The sequence below is a fragment of the Chelmon rostratus genome, chromosome 13, assembly GCF_017976325.1.
Source record: "Chelmon rostratus isolate fCheRos1 chromosome 13, fCheRos1.pri, whole genome shotgun sequence".
Lineage (NCBI taxonomy): Eukaryota > Metazoa > Chordata > Actinopteri > Chaetodontiformes > Chaetodontidae > Chelmon > Chelmon rostratus.
This window is the reverse complement of record NC_055670.1, coordinates 23,184,787-23,197,713: the sequence shown is the minus strand read 5'-3', so window position 1 is coordinate 23,197,713 and position 12,927 is coordinate 23,184,787. Positions and strand designations below refer to the sequence as shown.

Here is a 12,927-nt window from a genome sequence, read left to right as displayed (position 1 = left end):
AAACAGTAAAAAAAAATATGTAATATTGCACAATCAACAGAGATAAAAGGGTTAAGTCTGTGATGTTGGCAAAACCTCTCAGTTTGGGGTCTTGGATCAGACCGTGGTCCGTCCGGTAACTGTATCCGACACCACCCACAAAAGAAGCCGGTCGAGCCGCATCTAGCCAGCAGCAAGCCATTATTAAATCAACCGCAGTCCTCAGTGAAAAAACACGGCTTTCCTTTTAGTGTATAAAAGGCGGAAACTCAGAGTGTGCAACCGCCGGCTTGCTTGACACCGCTCGGCGGAACCGTTTCTCGAGAATCACGTGGTGTGTGGGCGCGTCGGAGCATATAAGAGCCCACCCCGCTCCTTTCCGCCTGCCAGTGAGTCAGAGAAACGATTTGAAGTTTCTATGCGAGTCCAACGGTGTTATTCTGCTCAACTCATCCCATAACAAACACTAGCGACAGGCACACGGTAAGTCAGTTTCTTGTCTGCACGAATGCGAAGAAGAATTTGTTTATGGGAGCGTTAAAGTGTCATACTTTTAAATTAGTCATTTATCTGCTATTATTTTAAGCCCCTGTCAGGTAAATTTCTCAAATCTTCCCCGTATTGCTTGTAATATGACAGGATCATTGATGACTGGTCTCAGTGCTGGTTTTCAGACTGGTCTCTTGTTTTGCAGATGGCCCAGTGGCAGAAATTGCTGAGGCTGGATCCAGCACTCCAGGGCCAGGTGAGCCACCTGTATGAGAGAAGGTTCCCCAGGGAGACCCGCCACTACCTGTGCATCGTGATAGAGAGCCAGGACTGGTAAGAGAGAGGCAGTGCTGGAGGAAGTATTCAGCTCCCTTACTTAAGTGAAAGTACTAATTCCACAGTATAAAAACACTCTGTTACAGGTCCTGCATTGAAAATGTCATTTAAATAAAAAAGTTGTGTTTTACGAAGTGTTCCTGAAGTAGTCAGAAATTGCCTTGTCCAGTCAATAGTCCAAATTACTACTACTAATACTTAAAGTAAATCAACGTAATTAAAAAAAAAAGAATCAAAACTTCACTTTTACATTAAAAATTACTTAAACAATTAAAATAGTTGTTAATTAACTGTTGGGTAGTAGTGCCCTCATTCAGCACACATAGACGAAATGATCCCTGAATAAAGGTTCATTTTCTGTTGCTCTGTCTCAGGGATTCGGCAGCTGTGGATGAAAATAAAGCAAGCGCTTGTCTCCATGCACTCCTGCTGAATGTAGACGAACAGTGGAACCGTTCTGTCCTTGAGAACAACATTTTGCAGGGACCTGATTTTCCAGGGATGAGGGACTTCTTGCTGGTAGGTCAGACGTGCTGTTGTTTGAACACTCAACATTTAAATTAGATTTATCTTCGTCTCTTTTCTCCAAGCAGAATAATTACGACCTTTTATTGGATTTCTGTATATTTGATTGTTTTGTTTTTTTTGTTTGTTTTGCTTTTTTAACTTAGAAACACTTTCAAGCAGAGCCACAGAACTTGGCGATAATCCTCTCTGAATGCCTGAAGGAGGAAAAGAAAATCCTTGCGTCGGCTTCTGACTCACAGGTTAGATGACTCATGACATCAGTTACATGAACATGTACAGTGCAATCAAGGCCTGTCTGTTTTCTAAGAATCATCACTATACGACGATAATAGTGTGTGCGAGTGAAAGAAACGTCATTATGCTCTTTATTCTGTTTTTGTCAGGGCTGCAGCAGTCCAACCATGGAACTAAAATGGAGAAATCTGGACAACAAAGTCAACGATCTGGCAAAACAGACTTCGGTAAACTCACTTTCTTTCAGATCATACAGTAGCCTGCTGGTTTGTGTTCTACCTCGCAGCCATTCTAGAAATACTTTATCATTTCTTAATTTGTGAATTCTAATACAGGAGGTCAAGAAGGAAATTAAGTCACTGGAGGTCCTCAATGAAAAGCTTGACTTCATACAGGAGACTTGGCAAATCCAAGGTACAGTAGGAGGCACGGGTACACAGGTGATAGGCTCGGTGTGAGTTCATGCTTCACTTATCTCTCATGTTTGTCATTACCAGTGGAGCAGCATATTGGATTGGCCCAGTCCCACGCTGTTGTGGAAGAGGAATGTCTTAAGCAGGCCACCTTTATCAAAAAAACAAAACAGGTACTGTAGACAGGTTTTATTAGATGGATTTATTAGAGATGACAGCAAGTTACCCCTGAGCTATGGGCCCCTCATGCCTCATCATTTTAACAACATTTAATTTCAGCCTCCTTGGTTTTTGACATCACTCTTATGTTAAGACTCATAGGAAGTCAGTTCTAACAGTTCTTTTATTCAAAGCATCTTTCTAACATTAATTTTCTCATGGATTTAAAAGCAATAACTCATGGTTTATAAAAAAAAAAGAAGATGTTTAGGTCATGGATGCTTTTATGATGATTGTAAGCTAAAAACAGTCTCTACATTATCAGTGAGGTCCTTGTTTAAGCAGCTTAATTAGACTTCCTCCCCACATACTCAGAACGCCGCTGTGTCTTTTTTTTATGCAGATGTTGCTGCAGCAGATAGTGAACATCTTAAAACTGGCAGAGGAGATTTTGGTGTCTCTCACAGATGTGGAGCTGCCTGAGTGGCAGAGCAGGCAGCAGTTGGCCTGCATTGGAAGTCCAGTCGATGCCAGTCTGGGACATCTCCAGAAGTGGTGAGAACTTAATAGCACTGATTTCACTTTTGTGTGTCGCACTTAATTTTTCATGACTAACTTGGTGTTATGTCGTCTGTGCAGGTTCACGTCTGTGGCAGAAGCACTGCTACGAGTACGCGAACAGCTGCAGAAAGTGCGAGACCAGAACAACAAATACAACAGTGCTGATGCCTCCAACCTCAGTGCTCCCATGGCAGAGATCGAGAAATTTGCATCATCCTTGCTCACAAAGCTTGTTGCAAAGTGAGACATTTTATCATATAACTAACCTTTGACTGTTATGTACAGCACATGACATACACACAGACCAAGACAAACTCTTTCACGTTGTTGACATGTTTTGCTGTGATCTTGCTTTGCAGCGCTCTAGTGGTTGAGAAACAACCTATCATGTCGAGTTTACCACAGCGGCCTCTCGTACTGAAGACCGGGGTGCGATTCACAGTGGCCGTGAGGTGAGGCTGCACCTGACAGACTGCCATAGTTACTGTATTTACGTTCAATCTGTATGCTCATTGTGTTTGATACAAGCATTGCTTCTCCATTGAGTTGTTAAATATGAGCTCTGGCGCTATGAGGAGTTAACAGCAAGACATAGAAGTAGCACAACTACGCAAAACCAGGAGCCAGGGTTCACAGTCGGTGCCTTAAACCCTCAAAGCAGCTTTATGAAGTGCTGTTTTTAAGGATCGCTTTGTCAGTATGTGATTCTTCTCTCCTCAGGTTCTTAGCAAACCTCCCAGAGTTCAAGTGTCTGCTCAAAGTCAAACCTGTATTTGACAAGTAAGTCAAAGAAAACTTTGCTCTCAGTCGGTCACATACTACATTACTATTTTATATAAATCTTCCCTTTTCACAAGTTTTTTTTTACTGAAAAAAAAAATTCTCTTCTCTGTGTTCGATATGAATCTTTTTGTTTCCTTTTGTTCCCTAAAAATAAGGGATGTTGAAGAAGCCAAGACAGTTAGAGGGTAAGTAAAGGGCAACATAACAGTTTGACATTTTAAGCTGGCACAGCAAAAATCTGCCAGCTGTCTGTGTGGATTTCTAAATTCTAGAGGATAAACCCGGTGTGATGTTGTTGCAGGTTCCGCCACTTTGACTTCAGCAGGGGTGACTGTAAGGTGTTGGATGAGGACACGCCAGATGGAGGATTGGTCGCAGAGTTTGGTCACATGGTATGAAACTCTGCAAACTGAAAAAAAAAAAAAATCACTCTTTGTTGTACAGTTTCTTTGTATTTTATGAACATGTAGTACATTTTTAGTAATATAACGCATCATGTGGTTAAACAGTATATACAGTATAACTGTATATAATGACTGCATTCTCTTCTTTTCAGTCACTCAAGGAAATAAAATCAAGAGGCAGAGGATCATCTGAGGTAAGAGGAGACCTTCAGATTCAATAACCTGCCATTTATAGCTTTAAACAAATTGAATAGCACTGATTGGCATGAAAGTGGAGCCGGTTTTCCAGCCAGATGTGGGCGAATTGTTTGTTGTCTCAGACCAACCAAAAGCAAGCCCTCTCTTGTAGCTCAGAATGTGAGCTGCAAAAAAAAAGTTGGATATATGAATAAGTGTCAGTCATTATAAGGTGATTTGGGTGACATTGGAAGTCGTGTACACCATGGTGTTGACGTTCAAATGGCTTCAAAAAGACATCAAGAATAACAATTCAGCAAACTAGTGAGCAGATGACGTAATGCAGGAAATGCAAAGAGGTGATATAAAGATGAGGCTGTTTATGAATATCATCGCTTTCCTCTGACCTAAAATTACAATATATTAACTTACCATATTGAAAAATTAATTTCGCTCATTTCTGGAAACGTCAGCAAACATGTCACAACTGGTGAACATGAAGTTTTCATAAAATTTCCACTGACGAGGTTGCAAAAACGACAATACCGGGTCGTTCAATGTTAACTTTTCTCGTTAACACTGTAGCATGACCCCATTTGAAGCTTATGTCAATGAGTCATGGCTAAAAATCAGTCAGTGCAGGTGCAAGGCAGTGGTCACATGATAAACATTTGTGTGGGACAACAGCAGCTGCATGTTGGTAGATCAGATTGATAGAAAAGTCTCTTTCTTCTTCACCAGAATCGTCTGGGAGTCACTGAAGAACTCCACATCATTAAGTTTGTGGCAGAGTTTCAATATGCTGGACTGGAGTGTAACATTGAGGTGAGTGAAGATCTCAACGGATCAAATTACAATCAGAGGCATTTCAGTTTCCGTCTGCTTTGCTGCTGAACCTCAGATATTACTGGTTGAAGGGAAGGCACTATCAGAGCTGCAGTTAGCCATTGAATGGTTTCCTCCTCCTGTGTTGGTCCAGGCCAGCTCCCTGCCTCTGGTTGTGATCTCCAGTACCAATCAGGTCGCCAGTGCCTGGGTCTCTGTCATGTGGTGCAACATGCTGTCCACCGGTGAACCAAGGGTAAAGATCTGTTCAGCTGCATGATAAAACACATCCACTCAGTCATGTTTATGCTTATAGTGTCTCTTGTACAGGTAGTGAAGGTCAGTGGTTTAAAGAAACTGTATGAGACGTTTGTGCCTTTGCTCTGCAGAACCTGTCGCTGTTCGTCGACCCTCCTCCACTCACCTGGAAGCAGCTGTCACAGGTTCTGAGCTGGCAGTTTCTCTCTGTGGGCCATCGGGGGCTCGACGAAAGCCAGCTCTCAATGCTAAGAGACAAAATTGTGGGTGAGTGTTTGACCCCTTCTCCCATAAAATTGAATGGTCACTTTCTAGAGGTAGCTTGCACCTTAGAGTTCAGCTCTTGTTGGAGAAGCTGATCTGAGCTTGTTTGTGTGAACTTCCATGTTAAAGTAATAGTCGACCAATTGGGAAATGCGCGTATTTGCGTTCTTGCGGAAAACACTCATATCTGATAAATGTGAACTAGCAGCTGGTTAGCTTAGCTTTAGCATGAAGACTGGAAATGAGGAAAGCTGGGCCTGAGCCTGGATCAACAAGTGGTTTTAAAGCAGGTTATGTACTGGACTGTTTCTTTTTGCACCATGAATTCATGCAAACTGTGGAAACACTTTGTTTATTGTACAAATTAAACAAAAAAGATTCAGAGTGTTCATCAGCGGGTTTTGTCACTGTTGGACAGAGCCAGGTTAGCTGTTTCCAGTCTTCATGTTAAGCTAAACTTGGCTGCTGTAGCTTCAGACATGAGAGTGGTGTCGATCTCGTCTAACTCTTTTTCTCTACTTTCTAAAACTCTTCCTTTAAAACAACATCAGTGATCATCTCTTGTGATGTGAGAAAGAAAGTGAAGAAAGCGAGTAAAGCAAACAAGCAAATGTCCGTCAGTAGGATTCAAGATGAGGGAGCAGACAGCCTGTGATTGTGTTTTTCATGTCCTAAAAATGACAAACCTAAGAAATGAAGGCAGATGTGTTAATTTCTCCACCTCAGAGTTTTTTTTTTTCATTACATTTTTATGTATCTGTTCTTCACAGACGATCCTAATGAGCTCGTCCACTGGAGCAAGTTCTCCAAGGTGAGTGCTGAGCATGATTCTTGTTATTACTGGACTTTACCCAGTTAGTACAACCTGTAGGTTGATGTTTGCTTTCCTGTGTGGACAGAACGAAAGTGTCTGGATTTGGATTGACGGAATCCTGGATTTAATCAAAAAATACTTGGTGGATCTTTGGCGGGAGGGGTAAGACGCATGTCGAGCCATCTCAGCAGTGCTTTACTGTACTGTTATGTCATTCAAAGCAATTATCACATTAATCACGAGAGTGGTCCACTTACCAGCCTCAGGAAATTCTGGTCCTGTGTGTTTCAGCTTCATCATGGGGTTCGTGAGCAGGAAGAGAACGCAGGCCCTGTTGCAGGAAAAGCAAACCGGGACCTTTCTGCTCCGCTTCAGCGAGAGCAACAGAGACGGAGCCATCACCTTCAGCTGGGTGGACCACAACAGTGGTGGTATGTTTCTGCACGTGTTTGTGTGTGTGTTCGGACAAAATTCAAAACTTGTTCAAACGAGGGTTTTAACGGTATGAGCGGGACTCTGGTGCTTACAGTCGCTTTAGAATTGACTCATTTTGGAATTGAGTTGACTCATTTACCAAAAATGGAGAGAAACAGTGCCTCAGTGTTGGCGGTGATGTGATGGGAGAATCTACTGTGCAGTCGCTTGTAATTTTACTCATTTCCTATTTAATGGGATTCTGGCAAATGATCTACACATGTGATGCTGCATGTGCATGGCTTCAATTCAACTGAATGGACATACTTTTGACCAAAACATTCTGGAAGACTTGGTATTGCTTTTTTTTTTTGTGTGTGCGTGTATTTTCCCCCCAAATAAGTTTGCCATTAAAAGGTACGTCTTTAATATTGAAATTGTGAAAAATTCCCAGAATTTCAAGTTAAGATACAAGATAAGATTTAACTTCATTGATCCCTGTTATGTTGTTGCAGACAGCAATAACAGCAAGGATAAAGAATAAAGAAGGAGGTGTATTAAAAGAACAAATGGACAATAAAAAGGAAAACAAAATAAAGACAATATGTACATTATATACAATAAGTGTGTAAAAATAAAGTTGCCCTTAGAATGATGGCTCAGTTTCTAAATGGAAAATGTTTGAATTGCACTTGGTAGGATAAACCAACCTTCTGACAACCCATGTTGTTGTTATTGGTAATGTTTGTGTCATGCTCCATGACAAACAGACCTCATATAGCAAGTGTACAAAAAGAAATATTGTTTTGATTCGCTCCTCATCTGGAGCAGGAAGGCTTAAAGGTGCAGTCAGCCATTTATATTCAGGAAGTATCTTGTCACAATCAGTCTGTGTTTGTACACAACCCTGCTCAGGATATGGGAAACAAAGTGGCTCAGCCCGTTATTAAGTGTCGTTGCCTTGGCAGTGCATTTGTTTGGCTGCTGAAGTCACATATCCACAATTTTTCTACAGAATCGCTCACTTCACCTATAAGTGAAGAACAGCACCAAACAAACCGCCATAAATTCATTCAATGAAAGTCCTTCAACCTTCTTGTGTTCGCTGTCTTCTCTTTCTGTATGTGGTTCCCCTGTAGAGACCCGCGTGCATTCGGTGGAGCCCTACACCAAGCAGGAGCTGTCGGTCATGTGTCTGCCAGACATCATTTACCACTACAGTCTGCGAGCCCAGAGGACCATGCCCAGGAATCCCCTGCTCTATCTTTACCCAGACATCCATAAAGACACTGCCTTTGGACGCTACTACAAGATGTCTGGTACTGTCTCCTGTTTGACTTTCCCCAAGATTGATTTATTAATCCCGCACGACAATAAATGAAGAGGAATTAGTTTAGAGATGGGGTTTGGGCTTGTTCTACACAACGACTGCAGGAATTTAAATTCCTGAATAAATGCTTCATGTTATTCTTGCAGAAACATATTGTCTAATAGAACCGGTTTTGTATAACGGAGTACTGATTTGACCGTCCTGCAGCTCCCCACACTCTCTAGCTTGTGATTTTTAATGTTTATGTAGCCATTGCCAAAACGGTGCTGAAGTTGTCCAGTTTAGGTCAGTGTCACGTTCTTAGTAGCGATCAGCTCTTTGTTGAATGTGAGCCCTGTAATGACCTCTGACCACCTCTGTTCTTGCAGCAAGGTCGGTGCCTAAAAAGGTCGTAGACGGGTACGTCAACAGAACGCTCATCCCCGTCTCAGTGTAAGTAAGACGATAATGATCCAAGAAAAAACACATCAGAACCAACGCCGTGCATCCCGTTTTTCATCACCTTCCCTCACTTGTGGCCTTAATTGTTTCTGGTTTTTCCACAGCTATCCAACGCCACCTCCCACCCCACCGCGGGAGATTCAGATGATGGATTTGGATGTGGACATGGACATGGACAAGGACAAAGACCTGAATGTGAGTGTGACATTTTGCCACTGACTTCCCTGCGGTCCTTCAATGTGGTATTTGTAGATACTTTTGGAACAGGCTTGCTACCACGTCGTTATCGTTAGCACGTTGTTGCTGATTTACACATCCAGCAACATTCATATGGAGTCATGTTTCCTTCCCCCCGACGAATCCGCTAACTCTTACGATAACACTAATGCTCCACTGGCTGCTTGGTATTGGGTGGTGCACGGTGGTTGATGAGAGTTGTGAGACTGAAGCAAAAAAGTAAAGTTGTGAGCTTTAAATATGAAACAACGGGCCTGATGATTCCCTGTGGGTTCCTGATGACAAGAGCACATTACAGTCATTTCATCCATCGTTGATATGAAAGTATTAATGCAACTTTACAGACGCTTTGATTGTTTTGTTTCCTTGTTGATTCAGAATTACAACGTGCTTCAGGAACTCTTCGGTGATTTATTCGATTCCTGGACCCCTTATCAACAGATGCCACCGACTCAGAGCAACTATGTTGATCCCAGTAGTTCCTGAAAATGTGCCGGGTCAGAATCCAAATGTTTAGGTGCTACAGGTGTCAGTACTACAGCAAAAAAAGAACAAAAGGAAACCATAACATGGTCACTTGCTATGAACAACGAAGTAAAAAAAACAATCAATGTGTGATTGTTGCACTGTAATATCCTGCTAAATGTATATGTTGTGCAAACATAAAAAAATGTTTCTGCTGTTAAATTGTTGAAAACTGAAAGATCACTTTTTCAAGATGAAAATCCTGCTGTGATGGGTAAAAATGCAACAGTGGTCTGTACATATTCTGTACTTTTGTTTATTAAAATAAACATATCTGAATGCATTCCAGTGCCAAGAGAAATTACATCTGCATCATACAGCGCTGAACATACAATAACAACTTTATTCATACAGAGAAGAGGACAAAGACATTCAGTGGCCTCATGTCTTCACTGCTTGTTTTGTATTATTGTCGTCGTTTTCTCATGTTGTCAGCACTTGAATAAGTAGAGTCCCATAAATGTCACTAATGGATTACCTGATGAGTCTGAAGTATAACCAACGAAGCCTCACGTGAAGCGTCAGTTGCATTATTTCAATCTTTTGTAAAGCTGAACCTCATATGTTCTTCTAGCTACATACAAACAGTGGATAAAATAAATTACTAACAAAGCGTAGCCTCAACATCATGGATGGATTAATGCAGACACAGCCTGTATTTTCATTTATGTAGATATGAAAAGAACACAAAATGCACATTTTACATTTTAAACATGCGTTAATGTAATGTTAAAACTAGTTTGCGTCCTCACTTCTTTTCTCATCCACAGCAAATATTTAATCATGTAGAAATCTGATGGTAAACAGCTGCGTGATGGATTGATGAGAAGTTCTACTGACTTCAGTGAAAACGACTTTACCTCTAGCGCCACCATGAGGTTGTATTTATGACCTAAAACCTGCAAAGTTAATGACACTAGCATCAACCTCAGCAATACCTGTTTAGTGCTAATGTGCTAACTAAAATGGTGAGCAATGTAAACAATACACCTGTTGTTAGCATTTAGCTCAAAGCAATGCTGCATTGAAGTCTTATTTTTAGAACTGTAATTATGAGCCATGGAGTGATTAAAAAAAAAAAGTTCAACAAATAGTTTTACACAAGCTGTTAGAAGAGGCTGCAAACGCACCGTAGCTAACAGCTACGTCAAAATAAAATCCAACGATATCACTAATAAATGTGATTCTGCTAATTTCAAGAAGCTACACAGTTTGTTTTTGTCTCCTTTCTGACAAGTTAAAGACAGACTCACTGGAGCGTTACAGCAATTAAAATTATTTAACAGATGTCTGTCATTTACAGCAGGTATTTAAGTCTATTTCTGACTCATCAGGTAGTCTGTTATTGACTTCTGGGACTCCACAGTGTGCAGAATATTTGATCCAGATCTGCGTCTGCTCCTTTGGTCGCAACTTTTCAAGATCAAACACCAAGAATCACAATTTAACCAGTCAAACTAATGCTGAACGAGATCATAAACTCTATTTAAAATATGTGTATATATATATATATATATATATATATATATGACCTGTATATATGTTAAATCCAGTTTACAGGAAATACAACGCTACAGTGAGACCATGAAAAACTGCCACTTTGGAATGTTACAGCCTGACTTGAAGCCTGAGTGTTAACACGTTTTGTTTAGTTCAGGTTACAGTTATCGTACAGGATGCATTGTTCTTCATTATATTGTTTTTCAGACGACATGTCATGGAGGGCACATTCTTACAGTACATTCAGAGACTTTGACTGGGATTGTGTGCACAGGGGATTTCAGTTTTGTAGGAATTTCCCGCAAGAAATTCAGATTGATAATTGTCATTGTCGAAAGGTTCAATTCTTTTTGTGTAGGAATCACAAGAAATGTGATGGTCCACATGTCATCAGTTAGCAAAAATATATGTTCTGCCTCTGGAGTCATTTAAGGAGGAATTTGGTCGTTGACAGGAAGGGACAGATGTGATCCACCTGCTTAAGAGGCAACAATCTTTGTCAAGTCTAAAAACTCACACACAGAAAAATAAAGAAACCAACTTGCCTTCATCTCAGATTAATGAACAAGTTTTACACGTTAAAAAGTCTCTGCGAAATAAATACACACTGCTTCTATTGCAAGTGAAAAATACATTCAGAGTCTCTCTGCGTGACGCGAAGCTTCAGAAAAAGTCAGGAGAACAAGCTGGAGAGAAGATGCAGGGATGTGGAGAGCAGGCAGGCACATGGCCTCAATGTGCCTGCACACATTTACACAATCAGAGATATACCAGGATTTCCACACACCTCACAATCTCACAAAACTAACATCCAGATATCACCAGGTAGAGGAGAGTATAACAGAAACTGTACTGCAGCTAAACTAATACACTGATACAATCTATATCCTGTGATGCCAAAGATGTGACTGACAGTACTGGCAGATTACATGAGTAATATGCTGCATTACAGATGTTGTATCATCAGCAGTGCTGATAAGGCGCGCGCTCACGCACAACACACGTCACGTTATCGGAGAGGCGAAGCACGGCGGACGGGACACAGCAACGAAAGCAGAGCAAACAATATACAGCAAGGCTCAGGAGGAGGGTCACTACTGCACCAAGTGACTGCAGAGAGCGCGCAGTCTGCAGCGGGTCTGCAGCGGGTCTACAGCGGGTCTGCAGCGGGTCTACAGCGGGTCTGCAGCGGGTCTGCAGCAGGTCTACAGAAGGTCTTTAGAAGGTCTGCAGTGGGTCTAAAGCGGGTCTACAGCGGGTCTACAGAAGGTCTTTAGAAGGTCTGCAGTGGGTCTAAAGCGGGTCTACAGCAGGACTGCAGCAGGTCTAAAGCGGGTCTACAGCAGGTCTACAGAAGGTCTATAGAAGGTCTACAGTGGGTCTGCAGCGGGTTTACAGCAGGTCTACAGCGGGTCTACAGCAGGTCTACAGCGGGTCTACAGCAGGTCTAAAGCAGGTCTACAGCATGTCTACAGCAGGACTGCAGTGGGTCTGCAGCGGGTCTACAGCGGGTCTACAGCAGGTCTACAGCGGGTCTACAGCAGGTCTACAGCGGGTCTAAAGCGGGTCTACAGCAGGTCTACAGCAGGCTGTCCAGGCTCGTCTCCGCGCTCTCCTTGTCGTCTGCAGCGGCGGGCGGGCTGTATTTGTCGTTGTACTGCTGCAGGATGGTGACTACATCATGGTGGCCAAAGTGCACCGCCTCATCCATTGGGGTGTTGCCCCATCTGTGCACAGAACACCAGCATTCAAACACTCTGCAGGTGAGCTTCAGTATCATCGTGTTTATAGTATTTTCAGTTTGTTTTCTGCAGTTTTGCGCATCAATTGCTTTCAAAACTATTTATTGTTGGTGTGAAAGCTGCATGAACTTTAAAATGCATTTAATAATTAAAGTTCTACTTATTTCTTTACCTGCAGAAACTGTTTCTTCCCTGTTTTCTTAAACTCTCTTAAAAATGGCTAAATGAAGGTGACTGATTAATCCCTGCAATTAACTATTTAAAGCAAGTAAATTTTCACATTTTGAGCTCAACAACATTAAGTCATGTTGTTGCTATGATGCTTCTGAAAATGTTCTGCAGAAATGTTCAAGCATATGATTTGTTATCAGTTATATTATTAGAGCTCTACAAACTGTCTTCATAGTAAACGAGTAGGACCTGACTTTGACTCAGTGTGTGAACAAAACACATCATGTAAAGCTCCACTACATGAAAAGAAGAAATGACTGAAGAGGTGCAGAAGGTGAGGAAG

General features: G+C 41.7%; 2 protein-coding genes across 2 annotated transcripts in view; one reads left to right on the top strand and one right to left on the bottom strand.

Moving 5' to 3' along the window:
• The first annotated feature begins 367 nt into the window (after window positions 1–367).
• Window positions 368–9,683, top strand: LOC121615701 (signal transducer and activator of transcription 1-alpha/beta-like). The gene is made up of 24 exons (XM_041950059.1): window positions 368–462; window positions 674–801; window positions 1,179–1,323; window positions 1,476–1,571; window positions 1,716–1,793; window positions 1,902–1,980; window positions 2,064–2,152; window positions 2,542–2,693; window positions 2,778–2,939; window positions 3,059–3,151; window positions 3,420–3,479; window positions 3,638–3,667; window positions 3,784–3,874; window positions 4,039–4,080; window positions 4,805–4,888; window positions 5,043–5,144; window positions 5,278–5,413; window positions 6,181–6,221; window positions 6,310–6,386; window positions 6,516–6,655; window positions 7,778–7,957; window positions 8,337–8,400; window positions 8,514–8,604; window positions 9,025–9,683. The coding sequence occupies exons 2-24, from the start codon at window positions 674–676 to the stop codon at window positions 9,130–9,132; spliced, it is 2,268 nt and encodes a 755-aa protein (XP_041805993.1). The 5' UTR covers window positions 368–462; the 3' UTR covers window positions 9,133–9,683.
• The window catches only part of glsb (glutaminase b), a 37,082-nt gene continuing 33,550 nt past the window's right edge, over window positions 9,396–12,927 (bottom strand). Inside the window, exon 18 of the mRNA XM_041950062.1 lies at window positions 9,396–12,398. Within this exon, the coding sequence (XP_041805996.1) occupies window positions 12,251–12,398 (148 nt within the window). The 3' untranslated portion in view covers window positions 9,396–12,250. The remainder of the gene's footprint in view (window positions 12,399–12,927) is intronic.